This window comes from Amblyomma americanum, chromosome 7 (assembly GCF_052857255.1).
Source record: "Amblyomma americanum isolate KBUSLIRL-KWMA chromosome 7, ASM5285725v1, whole genome shotgun sequence".
Classification (NCBI taxonomy): Eukaryota; Metazoa; Arthropoda; class Arachnida; order Ixodida; family Ixodidae; genus Amblyomma; species Amblyomma americanum.
This window is the reverse complement of record NC_135503.1, coordinates 121,370,238-121,391,678: the sequence shown is the minus strand read 5'-3', so window position 1 is coordinate 121,391,678 and position 21,441 is coordinate 121,370,238. Positions and strand designations below refer to the sequence as shown.

At 43.4% G+C, this 21,441-nt stretch overlaps 1 protein-coding gene across 1 annotated transcript in view; it reads right to left on the bottom strand.

The window, feature by feature from the left end:
• Positions 1–9,487: 9,487 nt before the first annotated feature.
• LOC144099518 (lanC-like protein 3) overlaps positions 9,488–21,441 on the bottom strand; it is a 38,496-nt gene continuing 26,542 nt past the window's right edge. The window contains exon 5 of the mRNA XM_077632882.1: positions 9,488–12,877. Coding sequence (XP_077489008.1) covers positions 12,516–12,877 — 362 coding nt within the window. The 3' untranslated portion in view covers positions 9,488–12,515. The remainder of the gene's footprint in view (positions 12,878–21,441) is intronic.

The window sequence follows — 21,441 nt, the reverse complement described above, 5'->3', positions numbered from 1 at the left end:
CTGGCACTTCTTAGTACAATGTATCAACCTAATCAAAGGCAATCAATAAAGGTATTCATAACGCCAGTCAGCTGTTGCAAAGTACAAACTGCCACTTATTTTTACTGCAAAAAAGATGCTTCCTTTGATAAGCAGATTTGAACCTATGCTTGGCAGCCTGCACGTGGGACACCATTGTTTTGCACAGCAACTCTAAATGTTTATTGTGTAAAAGCTTGAGCCTGCTATCATAGATTCAGGAGGGTTTAAACATTCCCTGTGCAAGGGTTGTGTTGTGCGTGCTCAGTTTTTGCATTTTGTGCATTCAGAAAGATCCGCCAATCTTCTCTTGAAGCTAGTTAATTTAAACCCATCGATTACATTGTAATTCTGCAAGGAAAACCAACATTTTTGTGCATTGTCATATGGAAACCACTGTGAGTAATGAAAAATGTGATTTGAAAGTTGACGCCGAATGTTTGAAGCCTTCCCTCAAGTAACAGGTAGCGAATCTGTCTAGTATCCTACATTTTAGGGCGACTCACGAGTGTTGAGAAAAATATTTCCACCAATAAAAAGACGATTCCGAATTTGAAGTGGAAGGAACATTTTATACCAAAAAATAATTTTTTCAAATTTCTGCACTTTCTCATATATGCCTGATGGAAAATTCCTCAAGGAAACCTCAAGCAACCATGAAATTTTCATGGCTGGAACAAAAATAAAAATGCCATATCAGTGACAGCCTGTGAAAGAAGAATGTAAGCCTCAGACACTTCCCAGGAAAGTGAAATGTACTGGAAAGGTGGAAGCTGTAGCAATTTTTCACTGCTTCACAAATCCCTGGGCTTATAAACAGCCATATCACATTATTAGGAAAACATCTACATGTGCCCCTGAGGTGCTACATCCAGACAAGCTCCAAAAAAAGAGAAAAAACAAGGCTGGCAGAGTAAAACTTTCGGGACACAGTACACCATACCTTTTTTACAAGAAAAACTGCAGACCAAAAGAAGTTGATTTTCCAATGCATTGCTCAGGGAAATTAAAGAGTTCTAAAATACTGTATGTCATTAAATGCTAAGCCTAAAGGTGCTCAAATATACTACATTTAATCACCTATTCAGATAGGCAATCAATCAGAAAATTCCCTAATTTACGTTATTTACTAACAGTTGGCAACTATTTGCATGCACACAGGATTGCTGTTTATCTAAGACTTTTCTCTCACCTTTCTCACCACTTTAATTGAAATTCATGAATCTTGCATTTGTGGCAAGAAAATGTAGAGAGCCCCTAAAACAACCAGGGGCCACATTTTGCAAAATTTTGTTCCATTTTCCATTTTGTTTGGTTGTGAATAGGAGGTGAGCAGTCAAATAGCCAATCACAGGTGATATGCACCAATTTCTTTTTCACGCATGTCCAATGCGTTGTGCTTGCTCACTTAAGAGCCATCAGGACGAGCACCCACAAAACAAGAATGGTCCTGTGACCGATGCTTATAACGTCAATGACACTGCAGTTTTTATTCTTTTGAAATGAAGCCACCAATCATCAACCAAGAAAATACATTTTGACTATCATAACTGTACCTGCTAAGAATGCTGCATGGGAATGTTTATGTAAATAAATAGTGGTATGGGCACGTTTATGCAAATATAAGCGAGATGTTGTTTGCCAAAGCCTACGCCGCTGGGAAACTGTGACCAATGACAATAGAACCATAAGAGATTAAAATAAAGTGTCATAAAACATGGCCTCAGGTCTCTCTCAGTACCCTCCTTCTCTGTCTTTAAAATATGACATTCCTCATAAGCATTTGCATTCAGTCCACTCAATTTTGATTAGTAAAACAATCTTCAGAATTTTTGCAACTCCGTACGCAGTTTCCGTTTTTAAACGCAGTGCCTTGACATAAAGATGATAAATGTTTAAAAAGCTTCCACATAACTAGGCACAACTAATGCAAATGAAAAATGCTCTGTGCCCTCGAAGAACAATACACGTAAAAACTGGTGTGTTGATGTAATATTTTGGTGGTGGCTAAAAGCAAAACGGTTATCCCACACTGCATGGTACGCGTTCACGATTTTCCACCTAACCTATTTCATAATGGCCATGCGTAGTGCAGTAAGCAGCCAGCTAGACACTTATGAAAATGAGTTAGCCAGAAGTGATACGGTAATGTGTCAAATCAGTGAGGCATAAGATGGTGATGAATGCAGTCAGTAACAATGTAAGATGGAAAGCTGTTTGAACAAGGCATTCAAATTGTTCTGAAACATGCTCATTTAGGACTTTGTCAGTTACTGCATAATCATTTACTACTAACATGAATGTTCACATGATGGAACTAGTATACCAAAGTCTTGACTAACGAAATTAGAAAGGCTTTCTTCTGCCTACCCCTCATGACTAACCCGAGCTCAAGTGTTCCCACCTCGTTCCGCACATACAAAAATTAAACCAACTACAGTCAAAATCCCTGTTATAGTCGTATGACGCTTAGCGGACTTTCATTCAGCTTCTCAGGGGGATGGTGGTGAATACACTTGGTGATTCTGCTCTGAGGTGACACCGAAAGACAATAAGAATTCTAAAATAAACCTTTGTACTATAGGCAACACAGTGACCAATATAAGGGATTGACGTAAGACAGTAACTCGCAGACGACAGACTTTATGTTAAAGAAATGGTGAGCTCTGATCTCTCGAACTAAATACTAAACACTAAATACTCTTAAAACATGAAATGTGCACATAGAATTTTATGGTTCTGCAATGCAGACTAAAGACTAATGCATCCACCTGTTTTACACGTGCTTACCACAAGTAGAGACAAGTTTTTCCAAAAATAATGCGTTTTGGGTATGGGCTGTGAACACCACAGGTTTCTCAAGCACAAGAGCTTGGCTCAATGTGATTACCACAACTGATAAACTGTTGAAGAGATCAGGTCAACACACAGGCTAATCTAATGCCTCACTCCTGCAATCACCATTGGACAGCTCTTAATGAATGCGTGGATAGAAGAGTGGATAAAATATTCAGGCAGCCAGCTTGATGCATGACCAGCTTTCAGTTTCTACTGGCTCTTGCCGATGAACAAAAACCAGCACTTCAATTGATCAGCTTTCGATAACACTACTGTGTGCGTGCAGCTTATTCCAGGACAAACTAGTGTGGAAAGCTACTTTTGTTTGTGTGCCTGGGGATAGTGAGTCAGGAATTTGCACATTCCCAAGGCCCAATCAATGTGCAGTTTGACATATACGCTTTGCAAGAGCCCTCTTTGAGCTTATGCTTGCAGTGTGACATCCGTGTTTTAGTCATGCAAAATTGATGAAATAAGTACACATATCAAATGAAGAAACACAAAAGCAATACAGTCGAGCCTACTTATAACCACCGCAGTTATAACAAACACACACTTATTACGAACGAGGGCGGTGATACCGTCAAAATATGCACTACGGCAATGGGACCGCATCACAGATACGAACAACTGAGGTGGTGCAACTCGGTAGAACGAACGAGGAGGCACCGTAAGCGAAGCGCCACAGTCGAAGAACTTAAGCTTCCGGTAAGCGCGAAGATGTAAGAGTGTCTCTGTGCACCTGTGACACCTTCTTCTAAAGAGTATGTGGGGACCTAAAAACGCAGTAAAAATAGGAGAGACATTGCCAACAAAATGGAGCTGTTTTTTTCCAGATTCTGCCGTCGAAACAACATGCCTGAAATTCAGCACTGGTGAAAGCCACGGCAAGCTTTTACGTAACATTCTTGTTTGCAAGAGGAGGAACGGCAGCGACCAGCAACAGCTCTTCATCATCAACAAGTCTCGTGCACTGCGATGCCCTGGGAGCCACTTTTTCATAAACTACAGGCCGAACTCAAAAACCTGGATAATGCGCGACCTTTTGCTTTCATGTGATGGGTGCGTATAATCAAGGTTCAATGACGCGATGGGCACTGCGCACGATTTACTCGCCGTGTAGTTTGTTGAGTTCGATGATGACATAGCGAAAGAATACGAGCTCCAACTTGTGTGTGGCAATGTTTCAACACAACCACATGTTGCCTTCTCTAGGTGTGGTGACAACGTTCTTGGACATGCCACTCGACATGGGTGTCATTCATGCGCTCCAGATGTCCTGTTATTGGTGCATCATCCAGCTCATGCTGATAGCAATTCACACAGCAGATGGCAATGTTCCGCTTCGGATATCTTTGTTCGCTGCTGTGAAAATGATTAAGGGGGGATGCGGGGCTAAAATACCGATTTTCGGAAAAAAAATGTGTTTTAAAGCTTGAGTTGTTTTGGATTGCTGGTTTAATGAAGAATATTCTCACCAAGTTTGGTTGTTATCGGAGAAGTAGAAAACAAGAAAATGAATTTTTTTCACGACGCGGTGGGGCGCATTTGTTGTCGAAGGCGTCTGTGAACGCTCTTTTCAAGACGCGGCCGCGGTGCGGGCAATAAACTGAACGTGAAGTGAATGCCTGTGATAGAAAGTTTGTTTTTCGCGCTGTTTAGTGACGGAATACTTTCCATCGAGACTATGCAAGGCAACTATCGAAGAACTAAAAAAGAAAGGCATATTACTGGCCGCAGAAACCGAAACAGGAGCTCGAACCGAAGCAGTGGGTGGCAAACCGAAACAGGAACTCGGATTGGCGGAAATGTACCACGTGACCACCCAACGCTGTTTTCGCGCCATTTGGAGTCGTTCCTGCTTTGGTTGCGCTCGACGCTTGCTATGTGTTGCTATATCTTCCTTCTGTGAGCTTATTGCGATCATCGGGTGGCCGGTGGTGTGACTCGAAGATGCTCGCAACGAAGGCTTCGACACGGAAAAGCTTCGGGAAGCGAAAACGCACGACGAAAGCGAGAGGCCTAAACAGCACTGGGCGACCGCCAGCAAGTGAGCGTCTGCCTGTGCGTTCGCCAAGCCCAAGCCTGCTGCCGGCGGCTGATGCGAACCCTACAAGCTCCGATGGTGGTTCGTCACCTATGGAAATGTCTACTGGTTCTGCTGATGGTGGTGACTGCCAATTGACGATATTTGAAAGGAAGGTCGCGCTACTTTGCCAGGGTCCTGCCGACGAAAGCGAGAAAACGCCGGAGCCCAGCGGCTACCGTTTTGTAAAAGTTACAGCCATCAAGGCGGTGGTAACATCGCTTCTGTGCCCGCATTGTCACGGACAGTCGTTGGACTTGGAAGAAATCGGTGCGGGTGTGAATCTGGAGTTTGTCGTGATGTGTAGATGGTGTGGCGAAGTCAAGAAGGCCGCGCATGCTCCACCTGTGAAGTCTAGTCGGCAGCCTGAGCTTTCATTGCGCCTCGTGGTTGCAAGCCGTAACTGCGGCATGAACTACAAAACCATGGCAAACTTTTTTGCGGGTATGGACGCGCCAATGCCCATGCACCACAAAACATACCAGACAGTAGCGGAGAAGGTGCACAGAGCCGCTATGGAAGCTGCGTCTGATGTCATGCGCGAAGCCGGAGCCGCTGTGAGGGCAATCAACTCCGTTGCTGGCTCCACTCAACTTTTGGACGTGTGTGTAAGTTATGACGGAACTTGGCATAAACGCGGCCACACCTCACACTTTGGGCTCGGCATTGCTATCGAGCTGGAAACTGGGTTGGTGCTGGATTTTGCTGTGCAATGCAACTATTGCCATGGCTGCAACTATGGTCCCAAAGAAGGTGAGGATGGACATCAAGATTGGAAAAAAGCACACAGTGAGGTCTGCCAGAAGAACTTCAGTGGATCGTCGAATGCCATTGAAGTTGAAGCTGCAGGCATAATATTCAGTCGCTCTAAGCAGCTTCACAACATGCAATACACCACAGTGCTCTGTGATGGCGACAGCAAATCATTCCTGCATGTCTCCAGCCTGCAGCTGTATGATAAAGAGATTGTGAAGGAAGACTGCATAAATCATGTCGCAAAACGTGTTTATGCTGGAATTGAAAAACTAAAGAAAACGACGAAAGGTCTAGGAGGCAAGGGGAAGCTGACGCAAAGCGTGGTAAAAAACTCACTGCTTACTATGCATCTGCCCTGAAAGAAAATGCTCCAGATGTGACAAAAATGCAACGAGGAGTATTTGCGACACTTTTTCATTCCTACTCGACGGACGAAGTCCCACGACATGACGCTTGTCCACATGGTGAGGACTCATGGTGCCACTACAATCGGCACAAAGCCCTAGTTGAAGCTGGTAAGCCATCAGTGCCAAGACCCCATCGTCCAGCTTTCAGCAGAGACGTTGCCAAAGAGCTTGTGCCTCTCTACAACCGGCTTAGTAAACCAGAGCTCCTTGCACGATGCTCAAGAATGCAGACACAGAATGCAAACGAGTCTTTCAATGCGCTAGTGTGGAAGAAGTGCCCGAAGACCCAATTCGCATCCCTGAGAACCGTGGAGACTGCAGCAGCCTTGGCTGTACTAGAATTTAATGAGGGTGCACGTGGCATCAAGAGAGTATTTGACAAGCTGGAACTAGAACATGGAGTCCAGACGATGAAGCACGTACAACAAGCAACCCATCAAAGCATTGCCCGAGCGAAGGCAAGGGCGATGGACAGCTCTAAAGTTGAGAAAAAGAAAAGAAGGCTTGAAGCAATTGCCACAGAACAGCGTCGCGTTGAAGATGAGGGCCCGGCCTATGGAGCAGGGCACTTTGATTAATTTTTTTTACCACAAAATAAAATAGCATGTTCTCAAATGTTTGAACTCATTTTTCTGAGTTTGCACTTTTTGGGGAAACAAAACCGTTAGGAAAACAATCATTTCTAAACTACATTGCCAAAAGATGCTTTCAAGGTGGTTTCTAGACTGAAATTTTCTCAGGAACAAGATAAGATACTTTTTAGGGTGCTAAATAGTTTCTAACAGAAAATATTTTGAGATGTCTGACATGTAATGACAACAAAAAAATTGAACTTTGTTTTTAGATTGATGACATTTTTACAGAAATTGCATAAAAAGCATGCGAGCGGTCTTATCTTGCACTATGAACCATCTAGAAGATATCTAATTACAAACAGTTGATATATCTCCATTATTTTTGAAATGATAGTTTTCCTAAGCTGAGACACATGATTGCTGAATATGAGAGCTATAACTTTTTGTCTGTTTGAGCTAGCGCATTGAAACTTTGAATATATTTTAATGAGCAGATTATAAACAGTCGCTGAAAATTTGATAAAAATTGATGCAGTAGTTCAAAAGTTGACTCTTGAGCCTAGCATCCCCCCTTAAGGCCATCTGGATGAGAGTGCGGAGCACATCAGAAATTGCTTTCATCAAGCATGCTATATGAGGCAATTAACGACTGAGAACGCTGTTGAACATCCGCGTGATTAGAAGCTTGTGAATTTGTAGTAATGCGTTGTTGATGCACAGACAGCCAGACATGATTTAGCCTGAGATGGCTTTGTTGGTGTGGATCATGACATGGGCATTACAAAGTCATAAAACAACAAATCCACTGTACAGGAACCAGAAGTGCCGCCCAACTGCAGAGAATCTGATCACAATGACAAGAAGGCCAATTTGCAACTAGTTGCATAAACATTTAAGCCACGATTAGTTATATCCTGTTCTCAAAGCAGCCTAACTGTTGGCACTTACTGCCTTGGTGAGGAACATAAAGTACGACTGCTTTTGAAGGCTTGGAAAGTGCCTTGTTCAGATGTGCACGACGAACTGCAGTTCATCGTCCACGTCTGAACAAGGCACTTTCCAAGCCTTCAAAAGCAGTCGTACTTCGCATTTACAAATATAAAATGAGAAGTTCACTTACTATGAACCTCGGACACAACGAACGCAATCTACACAACCATCAGGTTCGTTATAAGTAGGATCGACTGTACATTAAGGAGTTGAATGATGGATAATTGATGTTATTCTATACATTATGCCAGTGATGCACCTTCTCTCCCAGAGAGTGAAATGCAGCAGGAATTATGAGGGTACAAACAAAGTTCCCACCTTCAGTGGGCAAAGGTTCAGAATCTGGCAAAGCACAGCAACTCAGTATTTGTTGCATAAAAACAAAATAGTACCTCATTTTCGTAATGTTATTGGAGAACTTCGTTTACCTGATACACGTAAACTCTAAAAAATTCTTCATTCTGATGGTGTATATTGGCAAGTGCAGACTTATTTAACCCAATTACGCATGAACTCTGTGCATCCAAGGCACTGTCAGCAAAAGAGAGCAATGCGGCCCGATCTGACATGAAGAAGTCATAACAATCTTCCACTGACCACAAGAAGTTCGCAACAACAGCCTGTCACATACGCAGCACAGAAAGTTGACCAACGCCAAGTGTCTGACTAGCACAGGCAAGTGATCGTGCGCAGCCTTAACCAGAAACATGTTCCTCAAGGAAAGATACTAATACAACACTTCATAAATCTCTCCATGCAGAAATGTCATAAATAGCATTTTCCACAACCTACCCTGGTATCCACAAAACTCTTCCATTCCACTCTGTTGGAAAATACCTTGTGTATGCAGATGCAACCAATGCTAAATAAGAAAGGACTTCAATACCATGTTCATCAATATGCACAATTCAGTTCTACCTAGCACTTCTAGCTTTTAAAATGGCTCGTCTTCTGCCTATCACACCCTGTCTAGTGGCATCTCTGGGAGTGTGCTGAACAATGTAGAAAATGCAACTGCACCACCACAGCCTGTGGCATCATGCCTTGAGGTGGAAAGCATGTAACCAGCACAGCCTTCCTCAAAGGATAGTTTGAAGCACCTGCCTGCAAATCCTCCCGCCCCATAATTAACTGCATAGTAAACCTCTCCCAGCCCCACTTTCTAAAACAGCATCACCAAAATCTCTCATAACAAGTTAAGCAGGATGGTTAAAGTTTCCATGTGCTTTTGCCATCCCACTAAACTTGGCCCCAAGCGTGAGCAGTCAGTTTGCAGGAATTCCATCACAAATGGTTTCACTGCCTTTGTGTTCCGGAAAGCACTCTTTCTCATCAAGCCAAGAGGAGCCATACTCTTCCTGGTCTGATTCTCTTGCCTTCAATGAAAAAGGTACCGCTCGCAAAGTACCAGTTATGAAAACTGCATATGCTATTACTGGAGGTGATGTGCAAAAGCCCTGCTATAAATCTTGTTTGCACCTGTCTGAGGAGAAGCCTAAAGAACGGGCACAATAATTCCAATACTATTTCAACATTAAACTGTGCTTTTCTCATCTTCAACCAGTGTCAGAGCACTGTGCTAACTTCACATGCCTAGTGGTGAGAGTGAGTGCACCACTTCTATTCGTACGCAGGACTGCCTTCAAATATATATATATATATATATACCCAATTTTCCTAGCTGCGGCTTTTGCTATTTTAATAGCACATCTGAGGACAGTGTTCTGCCTTTCTTGTACAAAATAATTCTCGGCAAAACGTCTTTTATTAAACAAAATAAACTATGTATTTACACGATTGTAAGTCGACCTATTTTTCAAAATTTGAAGATACGAAGTGGGGGGGGGCGACCTAAATCGAAACCAAACCATCGCACCATAAATAAAGGCGAGACAAACAAGATATCAGGCATGCTACAGTGTGGTTGCATTTTTGCTGCGCGGCTCCGTCGCATCGCTCTTGGTGCTGGCCTTGAGCAGCTGCTATGTCAACGCGCAAAACTCGCATCCTTACCCCGCGCGAGGCGGCCGATGGTGGCTGTCTAAAGCAGCAAACCGGCACCAGCCCACGCCCCACACATGGCCGCAGATTGCATCTGCTGAAAAGCGGCCGCCGCATTCACGTTCTACTCTTTATAGGCATTGTCCAAGTTTTTTTTGTTGTTTACTTTCAACCCCGCAATCGGCGCTCAAAAGAGCATTGATAGTTCATGGAAGAGCCACTGTCCCAATTGCGGCGGCACCACTACTTGGAACCGCAGCAGCGCCGGGGAGTGTCAGTAGCCAACGGAAGAGCCGACGTGGCTGATCCGTAGTTTCTTTTTGACTCTGATGCATTCGACTACTGCCGGCCGCGTTTCATAAGTTTTTAATGTAGTACTTCGTCATTCGTCATTTGTGCTTCGGGTCCGCTAAGCGACCGGCGCTCATTCATAGCTACATTCAAGATGGCTGTCATTCTTTATGCAGAAGAAACGAACTGCGCGCCGGGCCGCAAATTCGACATTCGCAACGGGTGATACAGGTCTAGCAGCTGCAGCGAGGCAAATTTTGATCTTTTCCGTGCGATGTCGTGATGTGGCTGTTTGCGAAGTGTGAGATTTCGCGCACGACGATGTTAGAATGACAAGCTGTGGGACTGTAGCAGCGATCACGACGGCAGCGTTAGTGAGGACGATGGTGCAAGTGTGGACGAGTAGTCTAGTGATTAATACATTTTCATTTTGGAATGTGCCCACGGGCGCTCCTGTGCGCAGCAGCCGATAGCGACTGGCGATAAGCAGAGGCCGCAGGATAGTGCTATCGCGTTCTATTATTAAAGGCCAAGCATAAACGACCTCCAAGTTTTTTTGTTTTTTTTTTTCAGAAATGTGATGTGAGGGGGTCGACTTACAATCATGTAAATACGGTCTCAAATGCCACTTCTGTGTAGTTAATACCTCTAAATACCCTCTGGGCAATGCCATAGTCTGTACAGAGCAAACAGTGTTTACATCTATTATAATGATACCTGCAATTTTGGTAGTCAAAATATAGATTTTTGCTTATGAATTACCTGTCGCAATAAATGAACAGACCACATTTTTGTGATTTCTTTTCGGAAAAAATGTGCATCGTGTTTTTGACTACAATGGAGTGCAGTTTGTAAGATTTACTGTTAAGCTGTGCCACAGACAAGAATAACTGAGCTCTCCTTCCACCTACAGGTGATAAGTAATTGCGATAGGCGGTGTTATTAACAATCAACCCAACAAACTCCAGCAAACACCCACATCACTAATAAATCTTGTAAATGCTACCTAATAAATTCCAGCAACCAACCACATCCACAATAAAACTGGTAAATTTTACCGAATAAACTCCGCACAGAACCAGATCTGCAATAAAACTGGTCAACGCTGGAATTAGGAGCAGTGAACAACAAACTGGATGGCACACTTGAAACTTTGAAGATGAAATCACAGTAAAAGACGTAGACGTTTACAGAACAGAAGCACTGAAGATGTATAAGAACTCATGACAATGACCTTCACCTTTTAGTGGTCAACACTCTCTCTTACAAGCAGTTACAAGGCAGGGTAAGTGGACTCAGCCCACTAAAGCATTGTGCTTACACAGTTGGCAGACAATGCGAATCAATGCTCTCATCTGTGAAGAAAACGTGAAATTGACAGTGGTGTTTTGTGATGCTCAAACTACTGCAGAAAATAAGTCGGGGCCAGATCAAAACAATGCTACAGTATATCAAATGGCATACTGCACACTTTTTTTCCCACTTGCTTTTAAATGCCAGTCTAACGCAGTTAGATTACGTACAAGTTCATTACCACTGTATAGAGTAGTTGTACTTGACAAAGACGTTTTTTCCACTAGTTGTCATTGCTGCAGTTATGTCAAGGCTGTCAACCAGCTAAACAGCAAGTGTTCCCAAAGACGCCGTAGTTCAAGAGAGGCAGACTAGTTTAATGATAACACTTTCACTGACTCTCAATCCAAGAGAGGGACCACGCAACAAAAACATCATGCTGCAAAGCTCAGTACCCGCCGCGGTGGCTCAGTGGTTAGGGCGCTCAGCTACTGATCCGGAGTTCCCGGGTTCGAGCCCGACCACGGCGGCTGCGTTTTTATCCAGGCAAAACGCTAAGGCGCCCACACGGGCTGTGCGATGCCAGTGCATGTTAAAGATCCTCAGGTGGTCGAAGTTATTACGGAGCCCTCCACTAGGCACCTCTTTCTTCCTTTCTTCTTTCACTCCCTCCTTTATCCCTTTCCTTACGGCAGGGTTCAGGTGTGTGTCCACTGCCAATATATGAGATAGATACTGTGCCATTTCCTTTCCCCAATTATTATTATTATTATTAAGCTCTGTTAACCTGCTCTCTTCGAGCTAACAATAAAGAAAGAGTGTCAACTCTTGGTTGCTGCAAATGCATAGCACTCAGAAGCATGAACAAAAGTAAATATGCAGGGTTACCCATCCACTGCGACCCATCAGGATACACTGACCTGGTCAAATACAAAGTACACTCTGACGTAAGGGAACAGTATGAAAGAAACAGAGAAATCAACCTCAATGAAAGCAACACTATCCGTGGCTCACAGCTAGCCTGAGGCAGCTGCAATGCTTCGCTTATGTTGCCAGCCTCTTCTGCTGGCCATTGCAACACCTTTACCCTTAACAGAGTCTGCTGAACAGAGCAATTTTCTCCTTTCTGTGCTTTTGCTGTAGCTGGTGCCCTCTGCGAGATGGATCGACAAATGAGCAACACAGTGGTGCCACCTCCCAGCTACCACTTTTCATTGCCTGAACGAAAGGAACCATGCTACCGGATGTGCCACCTGTCCGTTAGAAGGGGTCAACCAGGGGGAAGGTGGCACTGCGTGGCTCCAGCAGGTCGGCCAGGAAGCAGGCAGTGCCGGCAAGTCCCTCGAAGAGGCTGTAGGGGCAGTCGGGTGTGCGGGCCTGCTTGAATTCATCAGTGAACATGAATTCGGCGAACTGGCGAGCCCGGTGCAACCAGCGCAGGTCGGTGGTCAAGCGGTAGAGTAAGAGGAAGGCATAGCCACTGCCTCCAATGCCGTGGCAGATGCCAGGGCCCTTCCGAAGGAGGCCCCGCTCCCAGATCATCTGGCCCGATCGGAGGCATGACTCCAGGTAGCGGGGGTCCTGCCACGTCAGGTATGCCTTGGCCATCAGCTGCATCACACCTGTGCACAAAGAGAAAAGAACGCTACCTTAACCTTTTAAAATGCTACTTACGTAACTGGGTACAAAGTTAACTCTACACTCGACAGTAATTTCTCCGTTTAAAGCAAATTCAGCAACTTCATGTGACATATAGGATGGCATTTTATGCCACCCAGAAAATTCAATATTTGACAAAACAGTGAGCTTGGTAGCAAACTCTGCACTATGTTCATTTCGACAGAATTAACCAGCGATAATATATTATTTTTTTCTGAATGCGCAGAGCCATGTGCATGTTCGAAACGAAGTGTGATGCCACGATCCCTTGGGTGTTTGACAAAGCCTGGCATTTCAGTGCTAAGTTTTCAACCATTTTGGCACTTCTTACAAAATTTTGTTCAGGCCTGAAAAAATTACCCGTTGATGTTTTGTGTTGGATAACCAACAACTCAGAAATCTTGAGGCTTGGATATACTATTAAAGCGGAAGAATGTTTCTCTTGAACCGATATATCGAGCACCGTCTCAAAGGGTCACAATTCCACCTGTACATTGTTCCGGCTGGAGGCCAAACTTTGCTGCCATGATGTACAAAAGGAGGAAGGCAATGGACAAAGTGGGTACTCCTCTATATTCATGACACACGTTCGTCGACACTAACAAGGCAACAAAAACAGAATGCAAGAAGTACCATTTTTGCCTGTGGGGAGTTTCAGCCTTCTCGGAAACAAAAAAACAACACTTATCATCGTTACAACATGATCTCAAAATATTCAGGCCCGACACAGCTGGAGGCTATCTAAGAATGTGGCATCAGCGTTACTCAAGAGGCAACAGTTCAGAAGCACCTGCAACAAACTTAATCGCAGCAAAGCTTTCCCACAGTAATAAACGCGGCCTTTCACGCAGCCGTGGCCATCCACCGCGCCTCCGTGATCCTTGTCGCTGCTGCTTCATGTTTCGTGCCGCACAGCTCTGTGCCTGCTCCCCTTCATTTGCTTCCCTACTGCACATGGCTCTTTCACTACCTTCCCTTTTCCAGGGCCTGCACAGCTACCTGTTCATGCTTGTAGCCACCATTTCTCTCTTGCCCATGTGTTCCACAAGCTTCACCTCGAGGACCCGTTTTCATTGAGAAGTTGGCTCCTCCTCACAGCTCACAAGCCTGGTGGTTGAGACTACTGTAGGGATCTCGAAGAGCGCGCTAAATTTGCGCAGTTATTAGTACCTTGGTTCCGAATATAACTTGTGGTGCGTTCTGAAGCAAATGATTTGCAAAAGAAGTGTGGGTTACATTCACGCAAACACAGTAAAAAAAGATGCAGACAGCTTGAAGAAATAACACGCATAATGACAAATCTGCCCCTTTTCCTATACTACTACAATATATCATTCAGAACAAGTGTGTTCCAGTTTTGATGAAGAGAAAAAAGGAAAGTGAACAATATCGCCAGACCAAGGAAGCAGAGTTCACATATGGAGATAATTGAACTTCTTAATGCTTGATTTCCGAAGCAGGTGCCTTCCATTTTCTTCTTTTTTTCCCGGGTGAGGCAGCAATTAACACATGTTCCGTTCCGCCATTAATTATGGCAGCACAACTCTCTAGACCATATGTGGGCTGCCTATCTAGCTGCATAGAAATTTTTCTGGACATGTGCTTGCACACGGCTTCAGAGGATACATTATATTATCCATGAAAACATGCGATCCAGACTGCCTATAATTTTGAACAATTTTACTACTGAATGATGTAAAAAGGCATTTACGGGGAATTCCTTTTCATTTCACCAACAACATGTTGCCCATCTCAAGCGATGAGTATTGGTGATGAGAGAGACTTCGAAGAAGCTAGCCAGAATAAAATTCTTTAAACTCTACCACTGCCATCATAATCAGCCTGACTACGTTCACCGCAGGGCAGAGGCCCCTCCCATAGTTCTCCAATTAACCCTGTCCTGTGCCAGTTGTGGGCGTCCTGTGCCAGTTGTGGGCGTCCTGTCCCCGCAAACTTCTTAATCTCATCCACGCACCTAACTTTCTGCCACCCCCTGCTACGCTTCCCTTCCCTTGGAATGCAGTCTGTTATTTTCAAGGACCGTCGGTTACCTTGCCTTCAGATTACATGCCCTGCCCAAGCCCATTTCTTCCTGTTGATTTTGACTTAGATGTCATTAACCTGCATTTTTTTTCTTGACCCACTCTGTCATCTTCCTGTCTCTTAAAGTTACGCTGCATTGCCACTAAGTTGAACCCCTTTTATTACCCTCCACGCTTCAGCCCTGTAGCTGAGTACCGGTAAAATGCAGCTCCAGGGTTCGAATTTTCGCTTGCAACTATATACAGAAGGTTTTCCTGCACTTATAAACATTTTTTTTTACCATCAGTATTGTTGTGGGCATCTCTGGTGTTAGTACTTCACTTGAATTCCGTGTTCGATCCTGCGGGTTCCATACCCACCGTGTCTGTCGCATTTCGATCAAGGCGAAATGCTAGAAGCACATGTACTGTGTGGTGTCGGTGCACGTTAAAGAACCCCAGGTGGTCGAAATTCAGCCCTTCACTACGGCGTCCCTCATAGCCTGAGTCACTTTGAGCCGTTAAACCCCCATAAATCAAACCAAATCTTGTGTGGTTGAATGTGTTTTAGGGGAATCCCCCACAGTGAGTATATTTGAAATACGGGAGTGATTACTCGTTAACATCCACCCAAGTGCAGTCACATGGCTACAGGGTTAAGCTACACAGCTTTCTCAAGAACATTGTAGTTGAAGTATTTATTTTTTAAAAATTTATTTGTACAAGTACCTGCAGCACCTCAAGGCCATTAATTGTAGGGGGGGGGACAATTGGAGGAAAACTATTTCTTAAATGAACATGTGAAAAAAACTTGAAACAGCTAAGCACAGTTGGTAAAAGAGAAAGTAACAAAATAAGTAACATCGATAAGTAATCTCGATGGCAAACAGTCTTAAGGGCACCGTGGTGCAAAAATCACATCACAGAAATGGAAAGGGTACACTATCACATGAAGCACAATGCCAGCCAAAAGATATGAAGGAAACGGGATGATATTAATCTACGGCAGACTGTGCGACAATAAAGACAGAAACTCTGAACACGTTTTACATTCACCAATGCTCTTCAGAAGCCTATTCTAGTGTGCGGAAGCATGCGGAAAAAATGAATTACGGTAGATATCAGTACGACAGCGCATTTCAAGAACTTTCATCTCATGATCACATAGTTTAGAGATGAAGTGGGGAGGGAAATGCACAAGTTCTCATTTATTCCTGTGAGAACAAAGTGAATTAGGTAAATAGTTCTAATTTTGCAGTAAATCGGCGGTGTGCTAGTGTTTTCCAACCAAGGTGAGCAAGGGAGCAGCTGCAGGATGCAGACGCGTCTAAAGTGCCTCGTCTTTTTTGTGCAGGCTTTTGCTACATGCGGCGGTCCCTCCTACAAAGATACAGCTTCACCGGAATTACCCTGTACCTTCCACCGTGGTTTGCGTGCACCTGTCTTGACCATAGTCACAAGTCACAGTTCAGCGTTGAATTCAAGCTTTGCGAACTTATCGGAACATTTCCGTGCGCTTCACGGACACGACAGAGTGACATCGACATCGTTGGACGCATCGGGAAACGCCCCCCAGGCGTTCTTCGTCAGTGAGCAAGGGAGCAGCTGCAGGATGCAGACGCGTCTAAAGTGCCTCGCCTTTTTTGTGCAGGTCAGTAACAAGCAACGCCTTGCATTTAAAAGTGATTCTTTGTGTTTGGTTGTGCTCCCTTGCTCAGAGGTGCTATGCGAGTGTGTTGCGGGTTGCTTTGACTCATTTTGCCTACTGGTGCTCTTGTTGAGCGGGGACGTTGAAGCCAATCCAGGCCCCACCTTGTCAGTGTCTGATCAGTTGGAAACCATTATTGAAAATCAGAAAGTGTCTGCAATTGAGCTGAAATCTATCAGGGAGAATTTGGACGGTCATATATCAGACTCAAACCGGAGGCTGGCTTCTATTGAAGAAAAAATAGAATCTTTCACACAGACAATAAAGAGGGTAGAGGAATGTGAGCGTACTGTTCTGGAGCTGCGTGAACAAATTGCATCATTGTGTAGCAAGGTTGATGACCTGGAATATCGCTCTCGGCGTAATAACTTGATTATCTTTGGGATCTAGGAAGACGGTGCAGAAACCCCGAAGAGCCTTAGGGATGCTGTGTTAACAGAAGTGTTTGAAGAAAAACTAGGTATTACCGTCGGGAGCGTTGAACGCATACACCAGGCAATTAGAAGATAAGGATCGACCAGTGGTAATGTGGTTCTTCGATTTTAATGAAAAAATGAACCTTCTTAGGAATGCGAAGAAGCTGAAAGGCTCAGGTATGTCACTATCTGAGGACTACCCGTTTAGAATTCAAAAAGTACGGAAGCTGCTGTGGTCTACCGTTAAAGATAACTGCAGACCTGAGGATAAGGCTTACCTAAAATTTGACAAGCTAGTTTTGAACGGTGACACATACGTCTGGGATGAAGAAAGGAATGAAAGACGGAAACTTACCATTTCAAAAGAACGCAAAGAAGATTCCGAAGGCGAAGATTCTGGCAGTGTCAGTGTTGCCTCAACGACACGTATTGTCACACGGAATCAGAAACGAAAGACTTGTAAATGACGAGCTGATAATACCAGACCGTTACGATTCGTTTCCTTTAACGCTCAAAGCATCGCAAATAAGACAGCGGAATTCGAAGCACTCCTTTACGACCTGGACCCGCACATTACGTTTCAGACAGAAACCTGGCTTCATTCTGAAATCCCTGATGGCTCAATTGTTCCCCCCGCCTACAGAATATTGCGATGCGACAGAGCGACACGTGGAGGTGGAGTCGCGATAGTGCTTAAGGAAAGTATATCTTCTGTGATGCTGCCGGGTATTCCTAACCACGAAAGTCTTTTTTGCAAGATTGATTTCTGTGGCAACACTATTGTATTAGGCGTAGTATATCGACCTCCTAATGCGGATGTCACCTTTCTTGAAGAGCTGTGCGATTACGTTCAACGCTTCCGGGGCGACTGAGTGAAGTTGATTTTAGGTGGCGATTTCAACTTGCCTGATATAGATTGGATCCACATGAGTACTATGGGTGCCAATTCTGGTCATTCTGAGCTCCTCTTGGACACTGCTTTCACATGTAATCTGACCCAGATTGTTGACAGACCAACCAGGATCTGTGCCTCTGCATCGCACATTCTTGACTTAGTGTTCATTAGCTCTGCCCTTATGTGTGTTTCTGTTGATGTTTTGAAGGGTGTATCTGATCATAATCTTGTTTCCTGTGTTTTTTCCCTATCGGCTTATGTTGACAGCAAAAAGCGTCCCATTGTTGTGAAGAATTTTAATAGAGCTGATGATGTAGGAATTTTGGATTTTTTAGAGACCCACCTTGACAGCTTTAGGGCTGAGGAGAATGTAAATGTGTTATGGTGCATGTTTAAAAAGATATGCCTCAATTGCTTGACAATGTACGTTCCTAGTGTTATTAAGAAAAAAAAACATAACCCATGGATTACGCGGGACGTCATCCACACCAAACGTAAGCTAAAGCGAATGCGGCAGTCAAGTATTCGTAATAAGACTAATGAGAGTATGATAGGCAGTCTATTAAGAAATAAGATCAAGCAAGCTAGGGACTCCTTTTTTAATGTTACGCTTGGGCGTTTTCTCAGTGAAGCACCAGAAAAGTTCTGGCGATACATTAATGCTAATAAACAACGCAATGTGTCATTAACAGTTAATGGTTCTCCTCTAACAGGGTCAAAAGATATTGCTGATGTGTTTAATGAGTATTTTCAATCAGTGTATACCGATAAAAACTCGACTTTTCCTTCTAAGCCAGACGGCTACACTTCTTTAATGCCAGATGTTACTATCTCCCGCGAAGGTATTTTGAATCTTCTTCTGAAGCTTGACGTTAAAAAGTCTAGCGGGCCTGATAGCATCCCTTCAGCTTTTCTCCGCCGTTACGCAGAATGGTTATCGCATTACCTGGAAGTTATTTTCAAAGCCTCTTTGTCTCAGTGCGCAGTCCCATCAGAATGGAAAACCGCACGTGTCGTACCCGTTTTTAAAGGCAATGACCCATCTTGCGTATCTAATTATCGCCCAATATCTTTGGTCTCGACCAGTTGCAAAATGTTCGAGCATGTGATCTGCCGAGCTTTGACAGAATTTCTGGAGTCGACCCATTTCTTGTGTGATCAGCAACATGGATTTAGGCGAGGTTTATCTACCGTCTCACAACTGATAACCACTTGCCATGATTTTTTTATTGCAGTTAACAACAAACAACAAATGGACGCTGTTTTTCTTGACTTCGCCAAAGCCTTCGATAAGGTACCGCACACCAAACTCATAGAAAAGCTTTACACTGCCGGAATCAATCCTAACATTATTGACCTTATTAGAGCCTACTTAGAAGACAGATTTCAATACGTTCATGTTGGCGATGAGTACTCTGATGCACTTCCGGTTTCATCTGGTGTTCCGCAAGGATCTGTTCTGGGGCCTATCCTATTTTTAATTTACGTAAATGACATAATTAATGTGGTTGATTCCAAAGTTAGAGTTAAACTATTTGCTGATGACTGCGTTTTATACTCCCTAGTTAACTCCACAGCGGACCAAATTAAGCTTAACAGTAACCTGCAGAAGATCTCAAACTGGTGCAACCAATGGGGTATGCTTCTTAACGTTAATAAATGTTTGGTACTTAGAATTTGTAAAAAGAAAACTGTTCTGACTCATCCATATTGTATAGCTGGCGTTCCACTTCCAGAATCCTCGTCTGTAAAATACCTTGGAGTCCAGATATCCAATCACCTAAACTGGGATGCCCACATCGATATTACTTGCGGGAAAGCACTGAAGACTCTATGGTATTTGAGGCGTAAACTGCCAAATGCCCCAAAACATGTGAAACTGGCAGCGTATAAGGCTTTGGTGCGGCCTCGTCTGGAATATGCCTGTTGTTTATGGGACCCATTTACAGCCAAGAATATTTCCAAATTAGAAAGAGTGCAAAGAATCGCAGCCCGTTTCATTTGCAACAGATACAAATGAACAGATAGTGTAACAGCTATGATCAAATCTATTGGCCTAGAATCCCTGCAGACAAGGCGCACTGAAGCTAGGTTGAAATTTCTGCACCTAATATATAATAATCTCATTAAAATAAACGCTCATGATTATATTACTCCTGTTTCGCGAGCAGGTACGCGTTATAACCATGGCAAAATGCTATAAGAATTTCGTGTATATTCTAATACAGTTAAACACTCATTTTTTGTAAAATCGATTACAGACTGGAATGAACTCCCGAAGTGTGTAGTGAATAGCCCGAATGTAGAAATGTTTGTTGACAATTTGAGAGCCTTCTGTATGTGAAATCCTTGTTTTTTGCTTTTTTTCGCATCATCTGTTCGCTTTTGAATGGCGCTATAGTCTATATACATATCTTGTTTATTTTTTACTTGTACCTTTGTTCACCCCTGTTTGAGTAAGCGACTCCGCAGTATAAATAAATAAATAAATAAAATAAAACTATTGCAATACTGCTACAGAAGTTATAATTACCAGAAACAAATCTTGCAGTGTGGTTTTGGACGCATTACAAGCTTTTCTATAAGATTGCAGCTTTGAGGATCCCATACAGCCCAAGCGTATTTCAGTACCAGATGAACATTTGCTATGTAAAGCAGTTTTTTTACTTTCTTTGGGGCTTTATAGAAATTAGGTGAAACGAGGTTTCGCATACGAGATGACTTTAAGGTTGAGTATTCAATATTTCTGTTCCATGTTAAATTTTCTGAAAAACAGACCCCGAGATATTTGTAATGTTGGACCTTTTCAAGAAGTAGTCTGTCCAATTTATAGACTGATCTCACAGGAAAGCGTTTACTGGTGAATGACACAAGCTGACATTTAGCCTTGTTCAAAGACATGCCCCACTTTGTGCACCAAGCATGAATTTTGTTCAGATCATTATGCAAACTGCTAACATCACAATCATTTTCTACATTCCTGTATATGGCACAATCATCAGCATATAACATTACTTCACAATCTATATTTTGGACAATGTCATTTATAAAGACTAAAAATAACAAAGGCCCCAAAACAGACCCTTGCGGCATGCCAGAGGTTATGGTGACATGTGTTGATTTAGTTCTGTTTATTAAAACATGCTGTGTTCACCCAGACAAGTAATTTCTAATCCAATCCACTATTGTAGGGTGTATACTGAGACAAGATAATATATTTAATAGCAATGCATGAGAAACGGCGTCAAAGGCTTTCTGGAAATCCAAAAATATGCAGTCTACCTGAAATCCAAGGTCAAAAGAGTAAAAGAGATCGTGGGAGAACTCTACCAGTTAAGTCGTACATGACAAGCAAGACCTGAATTCGAAAAGAAATTATTGCTGTGAAGGTGTTTCGTCACAGCACTGTACATAACGTAAGTTGTGGGAGTTGCGAAAATCTGCGCTATAAGTGGTACTGCGTTATAACCAAAACATCGCATTTTTA